Source organism: Acinonyx jubatus, chromosome A2 (assembly GCF_027475565.1).
Source record: "Acinonyx jubatus isolate Ajub_Pintada_27869175 chromosome A2, VMU_Ajub_asm_v1.0, whole genome shotgun sequence".
In the NCBI taxonomy this organism is placed as follows: domain Eukaryota; kingdom Metazoa; phylum Chordata; class Mammalia; order Carnivora; family Felidae; genus Acinonyx; species Acinonyx jubatus.
The window spans coordinates 8566721-8590263 of NC_069383.1; the positions used below are offsets into that span (position 1 = coordinate 8566721).

Consider the following 23543-nt stretch of genomic DNA (forward strand, 5'->3'; position numbering starts at 1 on the left):
TTTTAATAACACCTGGTATTTTTCTTTAAAAGGAGTGGAATTTTGTTTCAGCAGATTTATGATTTTTTCACAGGCAAAGCAGAGATCTGAGTCAGAAGCATCGCCTGTCCACTTTTTTTTTTTTTTTAACGTTTATTCATTTTTGAGAGACAGAGAGACAGAGCATGAGCACCGAGCCTGATGCAGGGCTTGAACTCATGGACCACGAGATTATAACCTGAGCTGAAGCTGGATGCTTAACCAGCTGAGCCCCCCAGGTGCCCCAAGCTCTCTCCACCCCTGACAAAGGGGGCTGACTGTCGGCCTCCACACAAGGGCTAGGAAGCGTGGTGTGATCTCAGCGGGTTCTCCCAAACAGAAAAAAAAACCACGGCTGGTCGTTGTCTTGGCTGATAATTTCTTCTCTTTGGTGGGAATGCAAATCCCACTAGGAGAAAATTAAAACATAAGTCCCAGGGGCACCTGGGTGGCTCAGTTCGTTGAGCGTCCGACTTGAGCTCAGATCGTGACCTCACAGTTCGTGAGTTTGAGCTTCGCGTCGGGCTCGCTGCTGTCAGGGCAAAGCCCACTTTGGATCCTCTGTCCCCCCTCTTTCTGCTCCTTCCCCACTCATGCTCTCTCAAAAATAAGCAACAACAACAAAAACATGAGTCCCAGTTTTCATGAGATCACAGCCAGATGAAAGATAGAGACAAAGCAAGAAGGTACACGGCGCTGAGGAAGAGGGGCATCCCTACGGTGAAGGAGGAGGCCCAGGTGGCCACCTTGTACCGTCTGCTTGCTTCTCGATTTTGCCCTGAGCCGTCCCTGGGGATGGGAACACAACTTCTTTCATCATGGCTGTGAGCAGTAACCACTGTGGTTAAAACTAACGTTCCCTTGCATGCATGGAGTGCTCTATAGGAAGCACGTATTGTCTCGTTTTGGCCTCACAGCGATCCCCAGTGAGGTGGGTAGGCAACCTTATGTTTATTTTGTGGATGAGAAAAATGAGCCCTGAAGAGGGAAAGACACTTAACCGAGGCTACGCATTTATTCAAAACATATTTACCACACATCTACTGTTTTTCCTTTTGCAGAGCCCTGTGGGGGAGAAAAGACAATTAACACCGTCTCTTTCCCTGAGGAGTCCACAATCCGTTTCGGCATTTGTACAAATAAATAGATATTTAACATATGATTAGGGACTTCATACTTGGTCTTTTTATTTCTACTTTATTTCTCATTAAGACCACGACATTTAAAAAATGGAAATGTTCATCATTTATTATAAAAATGATGTTTATTTAAATCCCACTAAGATTAAACATAAAAATAAAAAAAAAAGAATATTAAAGTGACCCACAGTCTCATCGCCTGGTAAGAATCACTGTTAACATTTTATTATATTTTATGTATGTATATTTTAAAACTATGAATTCTGATTTTAGTTTCATTTTCTATGTGGTATAGAGCAGGATTTTTTACGTTTTCTGTGTCAAACAATGTAACTCTGCTTTGTGACTTTAAGGGTTTACCAGGATGCCATTATATCAGCACTTACTTTATCATATTCCTATTGATGGATATTAAAATTTGCTCCCATTTTTTATTATCCAAAATTATGCTGTGATGAAAATCATACATAAAGCTGTGTAAATATGTCTAATTAGTTCCTTGCTATAAAATTCCAGAAACAGAATTGTTGGTCAATGGTCATATTCAAGTTGAAAATGCCGGCCTCTGGAAAGTAAGGATATATCTTAATTTAAATTCAATTTAAGATTCTTTAAAAGAGAATAAGACTTTTTATATTTCCTAATGGCTAACAAATTTAAGTTAGCTAATGTATAAAACTTCTCTTCATGGTATTAATGTGAAAATTTTCCTACTGCTTTTTTTTTTTTAATTTAGTTATGGGAAAAATATCTTATGAAAGTGGAATATGGCCAGATTCAGGGATAGGTCTGAATCTCTGTGATCTAAATTGCACATAATCCAATTAAAAGACAAAATTATAAGACAGGCGCTATTGTGGTATGAACTTCTGATCTATATAGATGCACTTTTCTTACATTGCTGATGTGAATATTTAGTGCTGAAGATTTAGATCTGTTATATATATATAATATATATATAGGAATTCCCTTTCACAAAAAGTGCTCCCTGGTAGTTCCAGAAAACTATCTAAAAAGATCATGTCTGAAAACGGAGTGTGGACATTTAAAGAAATTTTTTTAATCTTTCTATTTTATTTTTAGAGAGAGAGGGAGACACAGAATCCGAAGCAGGCTCCAGGCTCTGAGCTGTCAGCACAGAGCCTGACACGGGGCTTGAACTCATGAACCACAAGATCACGACCTGAGCTGAAGTTGGATAATGAAGCAACTAAGACACCCAGGAGCCCCCGGAGTGTGGACATTTTGACGCTACATCAGTATTCACATGGTTGGCAATGGCAACTGAGAGTAGGAGATATGCTCCATATCGTAGGATATAATATACATTAGGTGGTATCCCCATCCTATATTTTTTCTTATCCAACTCATTATTTCTTCCCTCAAAATTGTGCCTGGTTTGTATCTTTCATATTAAGACTCTTCCAAGATAGCAATCCACTAGAACGCTTCGACAAGGAGAACACCTACCTCATGAAGCTACTGACTGTGAATAAAGACAAACAAACAAACTTTTATGTGAGTTTACCCTGATACCGGGACCTCCCCCTACAGGGACTACCTATAGGCATTCTTGTTTGTTCATCAAGGGTGAAGAAAATAGGTTAGGTTTTTTCCAAGGACAACCAGGCACAGCAGGAACATAAAAAATACAAGGTTTTCTAGCACCTACTAACACAGTGATTTGCCTCTGATCCTTATCTTTTTGTGGCAAAGAGCTTTCCATGTGCACAATGACTAAGTTTGGATGCTGTTAAATACTCCTATTAAACACATCGGGGAGCTAGGAGTCTGTTTTTAGCCTCTCTTTCTTGCTGATAAAGTAAAAAAAAAATCAACTGGGCTTAGTTTAGAAACATTATGTACACATAAAAAATATGCACCACATGATTGGAGCTCTTGGATAAAACTCATTAACTTACTATTAGAAAGTTACTAAATTACTTCCTAGTTTTATTACAAAACGCAAAAAAAAATGTTTTTTAAAGGATAATTAGCTTTTTCATTAAAGAAAAGAAACCAGCTTGAGGAAGAAAGAACTCCTTTCTTAAAGAAATGTAGAATTAAAGAGTGAAATCGTTGCTCTGTGAATTCTTGGTACCGGTATCACTCTTAAATAGTGTATGAAGATCAGAACAAAAGGAGAAAGTGCTGGGTGGGGTTCAAAGAAGTGCCAGGTTGGTATTCATGATGTTCTAAATGTACCACCTTTTGTCACTGACATGAAAAAGGTAGCCAGAGGGGTGAGAGACTAAAAAGGATTGGGGTTATCTGTCTCACAGCCAAAGAAGCTCCCCATCTATTTGTCTAGATTCACAATGGGAAACCATGCCTCCTCTATGATTATTTTGTAAGCTGTGAGTGTGTTTTAGGAAAAGTAAACATGTTGGAAATTAAGTACTGTGGTAAAACGAAATTGACAAACATTGACATATATCATGTATTCCATGTAATGAATCTTTTGCAAATAATGACGATTGTTGTATTGCTTAGGAATTATGAATTAATAATGATTCAAAACTTATGGACAACACTTTTAAACTGTCAAACCCAACTTTTGGAGATTTCTCTCTCTTCTGTTTTGGCATCAGTTGTAATTTTACTTTAGGGGAACATTTTTTTCTCCTGATCATTTGTATTTATCTCAAACACATGTTCAATGTTGAAAACAGACTTTGGAATGAGTGAGTCAAATTTAAACTCTCCTGTTTTTTCACCCATCCACCAACCATGGCTGGGGTAAGAGGGCCCTAGGGGACCCCCTTTCCTTCTGAAGTCCTCTTGGCAGTATATTCTGCAGTGGCCTGCTTCTTGACCATGTCCTGCATCCTGGTGAGGATGAGGTAACTAAAACTCTTGATCTCAATGTAATGGAGAGCCTAGTTGGCTAGTGATTGAAATGATACTAGAAGGCTAAGGTAGGACAGACAGCAAATCCACTCTGTAAAATGATGCTAAATAATGGCTTTCAGCTCCCAGAATCTGTTGAATTTGGAGTCATAGGAAGGAAAGAGAATAAACAGAACCCCAGGGAGGCTCATCTTCTGGCTGGATGGAGAGGATGAAAGGGGAGTTCATTGCCTACTCAAATTGGTATGAGCCATCTGCATTAGAATATTCTAGAATCTTCTAGTGAAGCTCATTAAAATGCAGATTCCCGGAGCCTATGACAGATCTTATGAATCAGAAACTCTTGGAATGGTGCCCTGAAAACTGTACTTTATAGATTTACTCAGATAATTTTCAAACTAAAATGTAAGAATTATTGGCTTAGAGAAAACAAAATGAGAACCAGATATACAAAGAACTGACAGACTGGTCATCCCCAAGTTCAGTGGCTGCAGCTCAAATGCTTCTTCCTTTCAGTTCCCACAAGTACCTAAGAATTAACTGCCAGATGAAACAATCTGCAGAGAAAATTTCTGACCACATTCCAGGCAGTGGAAAGGATTAAACTTTATATTAAAGGCTAGCTTTACAAGGAACAAAGCAAGGAGTGGTAGTGTTTTCTGCCCTAAAATTTCTTTAACTGGGAACCTGGTTTTCCCTTTCACAACTAGATATAAACCAGCTTAAAGTATAACTGATGGGAGAAAATGACAGTGATTGAATCCCACTCATACCAAAACAAAAATTGTTTTCTTTCTTTTTTTTTTTTTTTTTACATAAAGAAGCAAATATCCAGTGACTCCATTATATTTCTTTGACAGGGTATGTATTAACCAGAAATCTAAAAGAAGGAACTGTATTCTATGCAAAGGCTTGTACAAAACATTATAATGTGCTCCAAAGGCTTGGAGAAAAGGTAAAGGAGATCATAGGGAGACAGACCAAAAAGCAGATTATGCAACATTCTGCGATGTTAACTTACTCAGATTTTACATGAACAAGGTTAAAGAATTATTGGAAGGTGTTAACCTCGTAAGTGATGGCATCGAATTCTCACTTTTAAAATTTCAGTTTAGCAGAGATGTAAAACATAAACCGAAGGCTCTAAAATCAGGAATTGGAAGGTCTCTGCTGTTCCTCAGAAGTGAGAAGAGCCTGGGTGAAGACACAGCCCCCAAGAGGAAGGTGGGACACAAACGATATCCCAGAAGGAGAACACGCTGACCCTGGCGAATGATTGCATGTGGGGGTTTTGGGCTATTGCTTCAGTGACTGGGTTTGCAATGGTTTAGATGTATAGGTAATACAGCAGGGAAAGCAAGTCAGGATAGAATGGGGAAATGGATATAACACATAGGATACTGAGATGTTCATACATTCCACAAATATTAAGTCCCTACTGTGTGCTCATCTCTGTCCACCAGGCAGGGTTTTTTTTTTTTAAGTTTACTTATTTATTTTGAGAGAGACAGTGTGAGCGGGGGAAGAGCAGAGAGAGAGGGAGAGGGATTCTTAAGCAGTCTCCATGCTGTCAGCACAGCTGGAACTCACAAGATTGTGACCTGAGCCAAAATCAAGAGTTGGATGCCTAACTGACAGAGCCACCCAGACATCCCATTAGGCAGTTTAATGGATCCAGCAGAATGTTCTGGATTAGCAATATAGATGAAGGAATTTTCACCATATAAATGGAAACTGAAGACATAGTTTGAGAATTAAGGGGAAGTATGTGAGTGAGAAAGGAAGCCTGAGGACAAAGCCAGGGAGCACCATCATCTGAGAGTGAGGCAGGGGGTGCCTGGGTAGTTCAGTCAGTTAAGCGTCCGACTCTTGATTTCGGCTCAGGTCATGATCTCATGGTTTCTGAGTTCAAGCCCTGTGTCAGGCTCTGTGCTGACAGCACAGAGCCTGCTTTAGAATCTCTCTCTCTCTCTCTCTCTCTGTCTCTCTCTGCCCCTCCCCTGCTCCACATGTGCTTTCTTTCTCAAAATAAATAAATAAACTTTAAGAAAAAAAAAAAAAAGAGAAGAGAGTGATGTAGGACGTAGACTGGAAACAAAGGCATCCGTCAATATGAACCAAAACAAAGAAGTAGTGAGCCACAGAAAACAAAGAAACCTGCTGTAAGGAGAAAGCAAGTTCTATAAAACATAGATGCCCCCGTTAGATACATTAGCATCAATTTGCCGATGGGGAGGTCACTGAAGAGAGCAGATTCAGGGAAGCTGAGAAAATGGAAGCCATATTGGGAGGCGGACCGGCATGGCGTGAGGAGGAGAGAGCGGGGAAAGACCACATCTTTAGACTATTTGGCTGCATTTATAAGAAATGCCGAGCAGGAGTCAAAGTTCTTAAACACTCGTCATTGCATTCCTACCCTATTTCCACAGCTCTGCATTCTAGTTTCTGACATTTCTTACTTCCTTTCTCTTACTTGTCTAACGGTCACCAGCAAGCACGATGACAGATATCTGATGCTCTCCTGAGAACAGGTCTGGGAGAAGAGAGAGAGGGAGCACCCCAGAAATGGAGATCCGTGATGACACCAGCAGGGACTACACTTGAGGGCCCATGATGGTGCCCATAGTGAACACCCACTTCACATGCATTTTAAATTCTTGAGAAGAGAAGAGAAGAGAAGAGAAGAGAAGAGAAGAGAAGAGAAGAGAAGAGAAGAGAAAAGGAAACCTTGCCAGGTAAGCATTACTATTGTTCTCATACAGGAAAGTGAGGATCAGGGAGGTTAGGTCACCACCTTGGACCACACACATGGTAAGTTCCAGGCATGGGGTTGGCACCCGTCTGTCTTAATCCAGCATCCACTCTTCTTTGAAACATCACAGGGAGGAAGGAAACGTTGAACACGAGGGGAGTTGAGAGAGTTGAAACTCAGTGTGGTCTGACAGCTTTGCTTCTGGACCCTGAAGACCAACCAGCAGGACAGGGAACAGGGGCTGGTGGGCCAGGAAGCTCACCTCCCCAAACCCAACTTTGTATTGTCTGATGAGACAAGTCACGCCTTTAAGGAAAGTGCAGCTAACAGAGTATTCTTAAAGACAACGTTTTCAAAAGCCAAGGAGCTGAATATTAGCCATGGGAAGAATGAGGCTGTGTTGTCAATGACTGCTCTGTTGTCCTTTGCGGAGAAGTCTTAGAACCGTCCCAGTTCCTGGCTGTGTGTCCATTGCTCTGAAGCCTTAATCACAGTGACTCTTTTTATCACAAAGACAGGAAGATCTAACCAGAAGCCTCATGTGTTTCCTTAAGCAAAGCACTAGTTTGTCCCACAGTATCTTTCACAGGTGTTCACCCCAGATGCTGAAATGGTAATCGATGCTTGAACCAGTTCTCATGAGGCTCCTTCTCCACGTGGGGAGGAAACAAAGGGACACATCCTCATTACAAGGTCTGATCCACACCCCTTTGACTCTGATCTTTCTGGACCTGCAAAAGATCCGTTTGCTAACTCAGACTTAGCCCGAAAGGCACGAGACGGGAGAAGTGGCAGTGATTCTGACATGAAAAACTTTACTGTTACTTTTATGTCTTTTATGACTTACAACTCTACAGGTTGCAGAACACTTTATCCTAGTTGGAACTACAGTGTTTCAAGGTCACTTGTTTGTTAATCTATAGCAATCCTTAAAAAGAAGCCGGAAAGAAAGAGAAAGTAAAATTAAGGAAATGGGTACACTTCTTCCATTTAAATAAATCTCTTTGCTCTTTTGCCTGGTTTCTGTTCCTTAAATCCTCCCAGATTTACAACTGAATGTTGGTAATTGCTGAAAATAGCCACAGATTGTACAGAATAATTGGCTCTATTTTAAGACACACATTTTAGTGTGTATACTATATGCTATGGCTACAAAGTAATAAAATAGATTTCTGAGTGTTGCTTCTGGAATTCATTGTCATTATTTTTAGTCACATATCGTGTATATGTGTGAGCATAGCAACATTTTGTAGTTTGAAGGTCCTTTATAGTTTTTAGAAGTTACAAAATAATGCAATTAACTGCTTTGAATTTAGTCATTTTGTACCGGGCAAATATTGATTTCTTTCCCAACACCTTTAATTTCTAATGGAGCTTGAAATTAACTTTGGATTTGAATTCTATTTTATTCTGGGTTTGTACATCAGGGCCATTAATAACGTCAGGAGAGCACTGAGAGAACTGTTTCTGAGCCAAGAGCCCACAGCAACCTTTGCAGCATTTGGGGCCTCATCCTTTGCAGAGAGGAGGAAAGTCTGTGTGGCAATGTATATAGCATTAGTAATTTATGGATGAGCAACCAAGTTAAAAAAGGGAGCCTGTAAAAAGTCAACCTCTGATCACTTGCTAAAGTTTGCATCATTGTGTGTGTGTGTGTGTGTGTGTGTGTGTGTGTGTGTGTGATACATATTTAGTAAGATCCAAAATAGGGTAGCAAAGAACAGAATTCTACTAACCAAATGGGCTTTGGAAAAGAGCCTTCTGATTCATAAGGTAATAGTCTATCTAGTATATATGTACATGGTATATGGACACAAATTTATGTCAATATAAATATATCACAGATATGACCTACAAATTTTAAAATAAATGCACTCTTCATGAGGCACCCAGGTGGCTCAGTCGGCTGAGCCTCCGACTTCAGCTCAGGTCATGATCTCACGGTTTGTGGGTTCGAGCCTCACGTCGGCATTTATGCAGAGAGCACGGAGCCTGCTTTGGATTCTCTCTTTCCCTCTCTCTCTGCCCCTCCCCTGATCATGCTTTCTTAAAAATAAATAAACATTAAAAAAATAAAAAATAAACGCATTCCCTTCATGAAGTTTCAGAATGTTGTTAAAAGATTTTATGTTGTCTCTACAGAACGGGGTGATTGTAATTCACTGGTGCTGAGACTCCTTGCAGGTCTTTGCATTCGTGTGTGCCCGTGGGCAGATGAGACCAACCTCCTTCTCAGAGATTCCCCAACTTGCTCCCACCTCAGCTGCTGTCAGGGGATGAGCGTCAGTGGCGACTAATCTCAGAAATCGGGATGTGGCTTCTCTACCACATCGTCCAATATATTAACTTGTCAGGGGCCACATCGCCAAACGGCCACCTCCGGAGTCTCTCTCCCCATCATCCCTGCTTAAAATCTTCCTTCTTTGGTTGAGAAGTAGCAGGGAGCCACAGCGTGGAAAAGAGAATTGGGACAAAATTCAGGAAAATGGGGTGGCTGCAGACATTCTGAAAAGAAGACTGTAAAAGGGCAACAGTTTAGGGCATTCGCTTGTTTTTTTTAGGTGCGGTCTCTAATCTTAACACACTAGTATATCAGTGATTATTTCAAAATATCTACTACCCCCCTCCTCTTCAAACTTTGTTGATTTGATCTTGATGTTTTGTAAGTCTACGGAGAACAAGGCCATTTTCCTAACCATCAAAGTTCTATTTGTTACATTTTTGAAAAGCACAAACTTCCACAAGACTCAAGAGTGACTTTCCACTGGGCATCCTTATTAAAAAAACACAATGGAAATACTTTTCTTAAACCAATCAATATAGAGACTGCTGGAATCTAAATCATCCCAGCATGAAAATTATAGTTTGTGCAGATTAAATTTGTTTTTTTATTATTACCACATGTGCAATTGGTGTTAATCAAGTGTCAAAGTGAATCCATTCTTTAGCTAAGGAACCACATGTGGTAGAATTTAGGGCCCCGTGTTCATTTATCTCATCTTAAGATAGGTGGTGTGTGGGAAGCTTAGGGTGATGATAAGTAGAAAAAAGCAGCAACTTGAATGCAAACTGAATCCTAATTCGAAATCCCTTAGAAATTTTTATACAGTGAATAAGTTCCTTGGGCTTTAAACTAATATGCCTTTACAACGTGTGAGTTCTTGTGACATCCACTCTATATGGGTAAGAGACAGGGAAAAAATGTTTTCCATTAATAAACTTTCTCTTGTGGCTGCTAATAGCATTTCAAATGCTTCTCAATAAATTTGTCTTCCACATTACTTCTGTCCAGTGAATCATTCTATATCATTATTTTTATCTCTAAAACACACATGAGCCCCCAAGCCTAGTCCAGGCTGCAGACATAAGCTTAGCGAAACGACCTCTAACCCGTGCAGCCAATGGCACCCAAGCGAAGCAAAAGCTGCGAGACAGAGTTGATGCTGTGTTTCATCCGGTAATGGTGGGAAGTGTGTCCTGAGCGGCGGATGCAGTGTGGCTGAAAAGAAGATTCGTTCTGCAGTCACTACACTTCTGTCTCCCATCACCGATTCGGCCTCCTCTCCCAGGGTTTGTTGCACTCCGGCACCGTTTGGATGACTGGCCTGGTGGCTAATGGGCCACATGGCCAGTGGCGACAAGACGGGATTCAGGCCTCCCCAGCTGGTGCCGTAATCATAGACTAGTAGGTGCTCCCACTAATAAGGGGCAAGTAGGGCCGCCTGGATTTTCCTACCTGCCTTCCCAAGGGCATCTAATACACGTGCCGTCCCATGCTTCTCTCCCAGCGCTGCATTACTGATCTTGTCTCCCCTGCACAAGTTCATGATACTTTCTTCTCTCTCACATAATACAAGCCAGCTTGATTTAAAGAATTATACAAAGGAAAGAATTATACAAAGAATTATATAAAAGAATTATACTCAATGTCCTTTTGGACAATGAGTTAACCAAGCTTGTTCCATTCACCCAGCTTCCGGTACGTTAGGAACTTTTGAAATAATCTGGCCTGATTAAATTTGGGTTTTATTTATTCAGAGAGTCTGTATCTAAGTCACTTAAACCATAAAGAGGTCTTAATACGTATTTCCTGAGTAGGCATATGCCTTCCACTGAATACCTGAATGTTCTCTAAGAAGGGCAACTCAGCAACAGACAGCCATATGGTACAGAACACACATAGGGTTTTCTAGAGTTCTGAATTCCATTGCAGTAATATGGACGGAAAGAATTTTTCTCCAGCCAAACTCTTCAAGGTGTTTCTTTATCCAATCTGACTGGATGGCCTCACTTGGCTTTCTCCAGCACAGTGAAAGTTGATCACGTGACTTGGCAAGCAAGACATGTTTAATTGATGTCTCCGCAGGACTGGATAGTGGTGAAAAGTATTATTAGGACATTTTGATGCCTGCTAATGAGTAATGACAGTGATTTTATAGGTGCCAAGTTTGTCTGGCATTTGATGCCAGCATCTGCGATGGCAAGAAAGGTCTTTCAAGAATGGGGTAAGGCAGATTTTGCAGACGGGAGCCATCACGGTAGCTTTGAAACAAAATTATATGATGAGACCAAGGAAGCTCAAGTCATTGGACATTTTTCTTACTTTACATAAAAGTTACGTTTTTAGTCAAGTCCATTTACAGTATTTCACTTGCACTTGGCTAAGATAAAATATTTTATTTTTTTAATGTTCATTCATTTTTTTGAGAGACAGAGAGAGAGTGAGCAGGGGAGGGGCAGAGAGAGAGAGAGAGAGAGAGAGAGAGAGAGAGAGAGAGAGAAAGAGACAGAGAGAGAATCTGAAGCAGGCTCCAGGCTCTGAGCTGTCAGCACAGAGCCCAACATGGGGCTTAAACTCATGAACCGTAAGATTATTACCTGAGCCAAAGTCAGACAGATGCCTAACCAACTGAGCCACCCAGCCACCCCAAGATAAAATATTTTAAAATATTACACTAGAATTTGAAAGCAGTCATATGAACACATCCAAAAAAGGGAACGAGCAACACTTTCTTGGAAACTGCTACACTTTCCATGGGAAACTTTTGCGTTTAGTGGCATTAGCCATCTACAACAAATATAACAGAAGGAATTATTTGCACAGATAAACATTTTCATCCCAGATTCCAACAATCTGAACTATATAGTCTTTTGCCAGGAGGGCTTGGAAAGGAGGAAGAAAAGCAGAAGGCAGTCATGATAATGAAAGAAATGAAGAGAGTTCTTTGTTTACATTGATGTTGGAAAAACAAAAACAAAACAGAAACCAATCATTCATTCTTCAGATTTTTCTCATGTGAATGGTGAAAAAAAAATATCACTAGATTCATTACTGGGTAGTTGTTTTCATAGACAGCTTAGCAAACCAAACCAAATGTCCTGAATTTAAGGAATAGAAATTTGACACAGCTGGGTCACAGATGGGAGGCGATCCTGACAGGAGAAAGCTTCTCAATCTTTAGATTTAGGTTATGATCACAAAGTAATCTTAAAATTAGTTTTGTATGCTAAAAGAGCTATTTATCCATCCACAAGCTGTTACCTCAGGTTATACTGTAAGCTAAACAGTTGAGACAAGCTGAGTAACAAAAAACACTTGTCACCTTCGGTAAAAGAAATGTTGACTGCCGAAGGGACAACACCTAATCCAATGGCTCTTCATAAATGCTTCTCTAAATATTGTTCAGGGACCTCAGAAGTCCTCCTTCATTCCGGAATAATCATGAGCCCATAGTCTTGTTAGGGGAAACTTTGATGTCACTTACAGATTAATATAGTGAGACGAACTCAACTCTTTCTTCTAAAGAATAAGAGTAAGAGTGATGAAGAGTCGCATCTGAAGTCATACTTCGGTGGTGAGGTATTGAAGGGCCACTGTCCCCTGGCTAACTCAGCCTACCTACTCAACTCCACATCCTGCTGTTCCTTTGATGAGGCATATCTCTTCACGGTGTGACATTGATAACTGTAGCTATCATCTCATGAGCATCATCGATGTTGATTATAACAGTGCCAGACGTGTACGCATTGCCTGTAGCCTGATGAATGAGGGCAGTGGTATTCTGGTAATCCAGCTTTACAACAAATAAGAGTCTGGATTTGTAGGGCTTGTTAATTTCCACGGGGTGCATTCTCCTACTGTAGCTGGTTCAAGCTACTGAGCCTTAAAAACCGGCTCACAAAATTCCTGAATATTTAACGATCTTGCTGCCAGCATATAACTCAAAGGTTTAGAAACTCAAACTCTGCTTCTGCTGTCCCCACCCCTACATTTCCCACCACCAGTTCCAATCTTAATTCCCAACCAAGCAAACAAGGGGCTTCCCCAGGGTTCAGTTGGTTCGAGAACCCTTCCCCAACCACCTTGGTCCACGTTGTTCTCCCACTCATTATACATATTGGCTCTTACACCAGGTAGGCACATAAACATGTTACCTTCTATTAATGTATTAATGCCTCCTGACTGTCTGTCTTCCTTTTTTAACCAGTGTGTCTGCTTCATAAGGAAGCAGGCCCTTGTCTGTATTTCTGAAATCCGCATACTGTGTTACCTACAAAATGGACATATAATATTATTGAATGAACCGGGACCACCTATATATTAGAGGTAATCCTCTACTCTGAGTTTGTAAAGCTCAAGTCTTACAGTAGGGGCAGAGTGACTAATGTCAATATGAAAGCAAGAAATCGTTTGGTTTGGGAGATGTTTAAAGGATCAAAGGAGAGGCACATACCATATTTAACTTTAATTCTCCTTTCTTGTTTTTTGAGTAGATACAAGAGTCTGTGAAGTTTCCTTCTTTATCTGCCAATAATCAGGCTTCCCCTCTATCTCCCTTTCCTTAACTGAACCTGGCAAAGATGTCGAGGTGTTTTCCATTCCTTTTTCTCTTTACTCTGAGCCTCGGATGAGACAGACCCTGGGATTCAAACTACAGAGTTTAATGAATAATGTCAACTCCCTCGAGACCTAGCACTGGCATTTTATAGCCTCCGAGCAGTTCATAGGATCAGAGCTCAGTCTCTATGACAGGCTGCTTTTTAATATGCATTCACAGGTCAACTTTTTGCAGAGGCTTTTTATTCAAAGAGAATGATATATTTTTGAAACTATTGAAAAAGTCTTTGTAAAACTGAAATTAAATCCTTTCTTTCTAGGTTTAATCTCAGCCATCTTTCCAAAGCAAGGCATAAAAGAAGGGATTAATTTGAAATTTGGGCTGCCTTAGAAATGTAAAGGTCCTTGGGCTGTGTTTCTCCAAATGACCTGCACTATTTTAATCCAATGTAATTTATTTGGTTGTGGCTGAAAGGCAGAATGGCCTCTAAAAATCCCCTTCCAACATTTCTACAGAGGTCGCTCTCTCCCGTTTCTCTCCGTCTTCCTTTATCTGCGGATGCCGGGTGAAAATCTGAGAGAGGGGACTTCTTTTTGTAAGTCAGTGTGATTTCAGGAAGTGGACACCACTGGTCCCTTCCTTCGTTTCCTTTCCCTCTCTCCCCAGATGCTTCGGCTTTGGTGAGAAAGTGAGCTTCTCATCTAGAGAATACACACAACTGAGCAAGGGCTCACTGTCATTTCAATTGTGCGTGTTCCATGAAAACCAGACCGCCCCCCACCCAACACCTTGCTGGGAGCAGTTTCCTCCTCACTCCTATCTCTCTCCATCCGTCAGGTAAGAAAAAAAGTCCAGAAAAAAATGGAGATATAATCTGCCAATATAATCTGAAAAGGTGAAACAATTGTTTAGGACTACAAAGTATCTGTGATAAGATATTAAGTCATTTTTCCATGTGATTACACCTATACATATTTTGTAAAATGAAAAGTGGCAACTTAGACCATAAGAGGTAAACATGCGATACAATTTATCCTTAGTTCACAACCTCAATGTGCCAAAGATGTGTAAATGAGTTATGATCACAAGGGCTTTTATTTTTTTTGTTTGTTTTTTGAAAGTTTATTTATTTTGAGAGAGAAGGAGAGACAGAGAAAGAGAGAGAGAGAGCACAGGGGAGGAGAAGAGAGAAAGAATCCCAAGCAGGCTCCGTACCATCAAAACAGAGCTGGAAGGGGAGCTCGAACTCATGACTGTAAGAACATGACCTGAGCTGAAATCAAGAGTTGGACGCTTACCTGACTGAGCCACCCAGTCCCACATACTCCCCTCTTCTTTCTCTACTCCACGTCCCCATATGCAGAATGCAGTCCACTGTCACCACACTGGCGGTGAATGGACAAAGAACGAATAAGCAATGGTAGGAGTATAGATCTATGTGTCCCACAGTCCTGTGGTTGTGCCCTAGAGCCACTCTTTAATGACAAGGACATATCCCTTAACGACAGAGACACACGGAGCATCTGAAGTAGGTCATGGTGCAGGATGAAAAGGATGAGAGGGAGGTAAAGCTGGAAGACTGGTACTTAATTGTCCACCTGATAGCAGAGAAGTGTGATCTGGTTACCTAACCGGATGCTGTGTCCAGGTCAGAAAGAGCAGACTCACCCTGCACGTGCAAATCAGCCTGCGTAGCTATTATAGTTGCTAATAAAGCCTTTTAGCTTTTTGGTGATTATGGGCTTAAATATTGAGACATCCTCAGATCTTTTCCTCGGGAATCAACTACGTCAGTGCCTCGTAACCTGAGGCTACCTGTAATCAGACAAAACTTTTGCTGGCTGTTTCTGAAGATGCGGTGGCACGTACAATAAAAGTTACAGAATGATGCCAAGTACTTTCTAAGTTTACAAAGCATTTTAAGAGCTAATATTTCACTGAATGTCCCGGAGGGAACTTGAGTTCAGACAGGGTAAGTGACCGTCCAAAACCCAAAGCCAAGATAGCAGAGAGGAGGGGAAGAAAGTGGAAGCAGATTCAGGCCAACGCTTCTCTATCAGTGGCCAGCAGCGTGTCCTGAGAGTTTGCTTCACCCTTTAAGGGCGTAAGTGACATTCATACTAACATGCTAAGGGGGTCGAGGAAACAGACGACTCACAGGTTTGGGAGAGACTTGCTAGCGTCCACCTGGGAAAACGCTGCTAACGGAGAGGGAAGGCTGGCCCCACAGCCTGAGGATTTGACGTCACAGCATCGAATTTCAAATCCTGAGTTCTTTTCCTTCTCTGTAATTTTCTGGTAGCAAGAATAGACATGTGATATCACCTGATGAGTAAAAGGACCATGGTCATCTTATTCCCATCTCACCCCAGGTTTAAACACGTTTGTCACTCACTTGTCCACATTTCAACGCACCTGCATCTATTTCACGGTAGCTCAGACACCAGCCAGTACATTAGGTGACTGCACCTTATTTTAAATAAGACATCATTTTTCTGGTTGCAACTTACATTGCATATAACTACATATTCCAGCAAGTTGCTTTGGTGAACATGCCTTCACATGCACATCGCAGTGTTTTCCTCATGATTATTTGAAACGTGCAGGTTTCTGTGCTCATGTACTGACTTCTTCCATATAATTTTTTATAACTTTATACCGCTAGTGGTTGTTCCTACTGTTATTACCATCACTACCCCCTCAGCCTTCCGCAAACCCCTCTTGTATTACCTGCCCTCCTGTTTTCCTTTGTCCCTTTAGCTTTTGTTTCTCTTCATACTTTAGCTATCTTCATGAATTTGCATAAAGGACAGTGATCTTTAAAAAGCTATTGATGCTTTGTACCTTCTCTGCCATTCGTTCGCTCTTTGACTCAGGGAACATTCACTGAGCACATACTATATGCAGGGCAGGCCCTGGGAATAAAATGGTGAAAAGAGCCTGGCACGGTCTCCTCTGAGATATTATGGGCCTCTGGAAGTGACAGATGGTATTAAAGAATCACAAATAATAAATGTTGAATCACCATCATCACTGTGCTAAGATACATCTTAGAATAAGAGGGTTTGGCCCAATTACAGGGTCACAGAAAGCTTCCTTAAGGAGGTGCCTACTGAACTGAGATTTGAAGGATGAGTAGAACGTACCTGATAAAGCAGAGAGGGAAGATGTGCAAAAGTCCTGTAGTGGCAGCAGTGGTGGGGCACAGGGAACAGTGTGAGGATACAGGGCATTCGTGAAAAACTGAAAGGAGGCCAAAGAGACCAGAAGGGAGAAAGTGAGGAAAAGTATGGTGGAAAATCAGGTTAAAAACTTAGCCATACTACATAGGTCTGTATAAGCCAGTTAAATTTATAGCTGAGGGATGGATTCCAATTCTTTTAAAAAATTTTTTTCATGTTTATTTTTGAGAGAGAGAGATAGAGAGCAAGCATGGGCAAGAGAGGGGCAGAAAGAGAGGGAGACACAGAATCCGAAGCGGGCTCCAGGCTTCGAGCTGTCAGCACAGAGCCCAATGCGGGGCTCAAACTCACAAATCATGAGATGGTGACCTGAGCCGAAGTTGGACGCTCACCTGACTGAGCTACCCAGGTGCCCCAATGTTTGTTTACCTCTGACAGAGAGAGAGAGAGAGAGAGAGAGCGAGCGAGCAAGAGACAGAGAGAGTGAGTGAGCACGGGGGAGGAGTAGAGAGAGAGGGAAACATAGAATCCAAAGCAGACTCCAGGCTCTGAGCTGTCAGCACGGAGCCCGACGCTTGGCTCGAACTCACAGACCATGAGATCATCACCTGAGCAGAAGTTGGACACTCAACCGACTGAACCACCCAGGTGCCCCGATGGATTCCAATTCTGTAAGGACATGATTATATTCAGTGAATGTCTTCTTGAGGGGGAGAGGTGGGGTGCAATGTTCAAATTCCAAGGTGTCGTCATTGATTCCTAGGTCTGTGGTCGTTCCAAACAGATGGAGGCACAAAATTTCCCATAGCCAATAAATCTAGGTGTTTATGCCCTAGGTTAGTGTGACTAAAGCAGGTGAGATTAATTTCTTTTTTTAATTATGCCTTGAATTCAATCACTTACGGGTATCCTGGATTACAAAGAATATGGCGTGTGCTTTTGGCTAGTAAAAATTTTACTTTTGCATTTGGGGGGCAACATCAGACCCTGTTCCTTCTTAGGATCTCAGAACTCAGAAATCACATAATTTTTAAATTGGAAGATATCTGTGTAGGTCATTCCATTTATCTCCTCTTACTACGTCTAGAAACAGTAATGTTTATTTATCTGTGCAAGATGAGATCTCTCTTTTCATACAAAAAATTGCAAGAAGATTTTCTCTGAGAATGAAGATCTGGTATTAATAATTCTTCTAAATGTTCAGCCCCAAACACTGTTTATATCTGTCCAATGTCCTCTTGCTTAGGAAGATAGTCAACAGCTTTCATATTGCCGAGAATATTCTGGGGATTTGGGGGGCAGTTCCGATTAAGAGGTTGATATCATATGTAGAAGGACTGAGGCCAAAGATAGGCTCCAGAAGCATGAGAAAAAATCTGTCTACCAAGCCCTGAGATGAGGGATTGCCTTTTGGATTTAATTTATGTAGGTGAGCACCATAATTACAAAGAGTAAGGAACACATATGGAAAACATGAGATGATTATTGGATCTTAAAGAGCACTTGAAGCATTGGAAAGCAAGCTTGCAGAACAATTGGAAGGGTCTATAAAGCACCAGGAAGAGACAAAGACTGTAACTACCAACATGAAGCTTCGCTCACAAGAAAGACACACTCTTATACTTTTGAGAGGGTGAAGATAAGTCAATATAACGAACAATAGACGAACTATTCAACACGATCATTCTAACCTCTTTGATGCAATTTTAAGTTTCTATGTGCTACTAGTAAGTTACAAATTCATTGAGAATGGAATATGTATCTGCATAAGAAAATTTAAGAAGATAAAACAGGGGTGCCTGGGTGGCTCAGTCAGTTAAGCGTCTGACTTTGGCTCAGGTCATGATCTCACAGTTCGTGGGTTCGAGCCCCACGTTGGGCTCTGTGCTGACAGCTCAGAGACTGGAGCCTGTTTCGGATTCTGTGTCTCCCTCTCTCTGTCTCTGCCCCTCCCCTGCTCACGCTCTGTCTCTGTCTCAAAAACAAATAAACATTAAAAAAAATTTAAAAGATAAAACAGCAACAGGTTAATGTATTTGCACGATTTGGTCACAAACTAACCTCTTTGGTGTTTAGGAGAAAAAACACCGGGTTGCCCTTTCCTGCGACTGATCTGACCTTTGGCTTTCCCTGGGGCATTTCCTCATCCAAAGGGTGGCATCCTGGCTCCTCAGGACAGTGGTTTGTAAATGACAAGCCTCTGAGCCCCACGCAAAATGTATTTGAAGATAAACTCTCCACATATAAACACAGCAACAGACAGATACGGGTCCTTTTTAATTTTCTTCAATTCTTCTGGAAAAAAGAGAAAACTATGGAGTTCACTCACTTGAAACCCACTCTGCCATGAGAATGACGACAATGAACAGGAGTATGAAATTAAGTGACCAGTTATGGGATGTGACGGTCAGTTGCTGATGCAGAAGTTCAGATCAGATGTTTGTCCTAAAAGGGATGAATTAGTGAAAATTTGCTGATTACTAATGTTGCTGAAACTCTTCTCAGTGCCTTCCATAAGCCACGTCATTCAATCTTAGGATGGCTTTACAAGGGTCACTGCACCCATTTCACACTGGAGCTCGAAGAGTCTGAGTGCCCAAGGTTACAAGTAAGTAAGAGACAGGGCCAGGTTCAAACTCAGGCAGTGTGACCTATCATAGAAGGGCCTCCCGGTTCCATCTTGGATCTTCCAGCCTCTGGCCTGGATGATCACCGGTCTTCTGAGAAATAGTTATGTCACCCTGAGCAACCCAAGACCCGAGGCGAAAATGTGTAGAAATAGTAGCCCAGCTGTAATGTTTGAAGTTCTACTAAATATTTAGTTATACTATGCTCTAGATTTTAGTTAGCTGTTTTTGTTCTTCCCTTTAAAAGTAGTACTGTAATAAAATTACCATAAGTCCTTTTTTTCAAAAGGGATCCTTGGTCCTCTGCAGGCAATAACAAGCTAAATTATTTCATAACAATAACAAAGTTCAAAACCACAGAGCACAGAAAAAGCAGCAGAAAGACTCAGCTCACTGGCTTTAGAACTGTAAGAGACCTTGGTAGCTATTTAGCCAAGAGGAAGAAGTGAAGTGACTTCTACGAGAAGTGAAATGACTCACCACAAAGGCACAAGGCATGGTAATCTTGGAGTCTGCTAGCCAGCATCGGAAGCCAGTTTCTTTGGACCTCAATGCTCTTGCTATGAGTGCTATCACTGAGGCCAGATGCAATGTCGTTCATTCTGTATCAAACTGAATGGCATATACTATATATTTTTACATTATTCTTGCTGGACCAGACCCTTCTGATTTTGAATGGATCCATGGGAGTAACTAAGAGATAAATCAAGCCTTTCAGTTTATTTGGAAGCATATAGCCTTCAATAAGGTACAAGATAAATATTTTTCACCACAAAATAGTGTCAGTGACCACTTTCTCTAATTAGGCACGGTGGTCTTCTAACCTCTACGCGCACACTTGATTTTCAAGATTTCAGTTTCACTTAGAGAAGACCAGCAGAGATCAGGTTATGTTTAAAAGAATGACTCTACGTTTACAGATACAAAAGTGAAATAATGAACAGGTAGAAATGAGCACCTGGGAGGAGATCATTTCCCTCTTTTATGTAAATACTCTCAGGACATTTCGAATACTTGGAGTCATTACTCTTTAAAAACAAGCAAACAAAGAAAACCTCAACTATCCAACCTGTACCATATATTTAAATTTAAAACAAATTAAATATTTTTAAAATCTCTTTTTCTTTGCTGTGTCTTTAAATGAAGGAAACAGCTATAAAAATAATTATTTCCTTTTTTTTAAATGTTTATTTATTTTTGAGAGAGACAGAGCATGAGTGGGGGAGGGGCAGAGAAAGAGGACACAGACTCAGAAAGAAAGGAGACACAGACTCAGAAGCAGGCTCCAGGCTCTGAGCTGTCAGCACAGAGCCTGATGCAGGGCTCGAACTCACAAACCGTGAGATCATGACCTGAGCCGAAGTCGGACGCTTAGCCGACTGAGACACCCAGGTGCCTCTTGCTTTCCAGTTCAATACCAAAATGGTCACTGGAGTTAGGAACCCCTTGTCATCACAACCAATTTCTGGTTCTTTGTCTTTAGTTAGAATCTTCATATTTAGGAAAAAGATCCCTTATAGTTATATATGTCACACTATATAAATTATACTGGTGGAGTGAATGTGCATAGTTGTATCAAAGTTACCTAACTCAACCATTGTTTATCATATAATGAATATCACAGACTGAAACTTAACATTTTGGCATGATTGGCAAGGGGCAACTTCAGTTATATAATTCCTTTACTGTAACTACTTTCAGTATCAGTTTCATTTTTTATTCATTACTTTTCCATATACCTATATAGACTTTAATGATAACCAAATTACTATCTTTTTTTAAGTTTATTTATTTATTTTCAGAGGGAAAGAAAGAACAGGGGAGAGGTAGAGAGTGAGGGAGAGAGAGAATCCCAAGCAGACTTCGCACTGTCAGTGCAGAGCCCGACGCGGGGCTTGAACTTATGAACTGTGAAATCATGACCTGAGCCAAAGTCAAGAGTTGGACACGTAACCGACTAAGCCACCCAGGTGCCCTACTATCTGTTTTTATTTTCTTGTATATCTTACTGTTAATGTTAATTTTCTAGGAGCATTTTTGTCTCTTGTTTTTGAGCAACTTTCTAAACACAATTGTAAGCGCAAGACAATAAATTACATTTTTCTCTGTTGAAGTCTTCTATTCTGAACACAATTTCTAACTTTTGCTACAGATAATGATATGAAAGGCTCAGAGAGCTGTACTGCATTTTATTAACCCTAGAACTCTTCTCTGATGATATTTGTGTCATTGTTTCCTAAAAATGAAGTGAAATGAAAGAAGTCTGTGTAATTACAGGGTTTAGATATTAGATTCTCAGTTTTTCAGCATATTAGGAAGAGACTGAAGAAGACAGAATCTCGTTCTCTCCCCCGCTTCCTTTCTCCCTACGCACGCATGCACACACACACACACACACCACACACTGCAGACAATGGACTTCTTTCAACTATACGTTGTATGCCAAATCTGTTTCCAAAAGGGCTTTTTAAATAGCCGTGCATTTTTGGAAAATTAATGTCACAAATACAGAGTTAACATTCATTTAAAAATATTCTTGGATCACAAAAAAATATAATCTTTAACTTTTCAGCGTAAAGCGATTATGTAACACAAGGCACATCTGTGTTTTACTAGTCATTTTACGTGCGCTTTTTACTTTTAATATCTAGAAAAACAACTTGCCTTCTTGGATTCTTGCTTTAGATACAGAACTTAATGGGCTTTATTCCACTTTCTAACTTATTTTTCTGATCTGAAAAATGTGGCCAAATAGTTGTGACGGGGCATGAGACGACTCCTGTCTAGACACCGAAGGTTCAAATTATACTGTGTCTGCCTCTCTGATGAACTGATAAATGAGGATCCAGTCAGATACATTACACTAACACAATTTCCCAAAATATCCAGACATGGCTTAGACACACAGAGGCAAATCCAAGATCAGCCTTCCCTTCCCAACCATGTTTACGGAACACTGGACACGTGGGTCCTTCTTTTTGGAGTCATTAGGCAAGAGAGAATGTATCTTGACAACTCGGAACTGTTGTCATGATGTGACAACACAATCTGGGTTCCTTAGAAGCAGATGACCAGTGGGTGCATGCAGAAGACCCGGGGTCTGCGTGCAATTACAAGGTCAGAGGGAGAGGGAGAGGCACTCACAGTTGTGGCAGGTGGCTCCACTATACCCCGTCTCCTCGCAAGCGCACTGGAAGCTGTGCCATGTTTGCGAGCACTTCCCGCCATGCTCGCAGTGATTGGGCACACATCTGTCAGAGAAAGAGACAAACAGAAATGAACCAACACACGAATGAGATTTATGAGTGGCCAAATTCCAAGCCGTCTGGGCAATATATCATTTCAATGCCAGGTTGACTTACCCAGGCAATTAATCCTTGTTAGTTTAAGCAGATTAATATGATCCATGATGGAAGGTGCCAGGCGCACAAAAGATGATGTATCACAAGCCTGGTGTTTCCCATTTTTTGAGTAAACAGTAGAAATTAACAAACAGTGGAGAGACTCATTTGCATAGCACAGATTCATTTTATTTTGCCTTTACACACAAAAAAAGTCACTAGCTGGATTTCCTCCTGGTGAAAGATAGGGTAGCCATCTTGTTTCCTGTCTTCTTCTTTATCAAGGCCAATACCAAGTCAGAAAGGGGTGACACTGAGTTTTTCATAGCAGTTTGAGTTTTTGAAAAAATGCCATGGCAACAGCAAGAAAAGATTGCTAACTCTTCTGTACTTCTCCCCCTGTGTCCAGCTGGTGAACGAAAGCCACATATCCAAAACATCAAGCATAATACAGGGGAAAATGTGGGTTTCATGTTGAAATCTTTGTCTTTCTATTTATGATACAGCCAGTTGTGGCTACGTAAGTTAACCATTTACTTTTAATGTTTATTTTTTGAGAGAGAGAGAGAGAACACAGGTGGGGTAGGCGTAGAGAGATGGGGAGACACAGAATCAAAAGCAGGCTCCAGGCTATGAGCCGTCAGCACAGAACCTGACTAGGGCTCAAACTCACAGACCACAAGATCATGACCTGAGCTGAAGTCGGACGCTTAACCAACTGAGCCACCCAGGCGCCCCTAACCTTTCTTAATATCAATTTCTCTTTTGAAATACGGAGTAATTTTACCTACCCTA

At 41.0% G+C, this 23543-nt stretch overlaps 1 protein-coding gene across 2 annotated transcripts in view; it reads right to left on the bottom strand.

Annotated features, from left to right (window-relative positions):
- The window catches only part of CNTNAP2 (contactin associated protein 2), a 1948817-nt gene that overhangs the window by 739544 nt on the left and 1185730 nt on the right, over window positions 1–23543 (bottom strand). For both annotated transcript variants that reach the window (XM_027075690.2, XM_053217934.1), the window contains one exon: window positions 22552–22658. In XM_027075690.2, the coding sequence (XP_026931491.1) occupies window positions 22552–22658 (107 nt within the window). The remainder of the gene's footprint in view (window positions 1–22551; window positions 22659–23543) is intronic.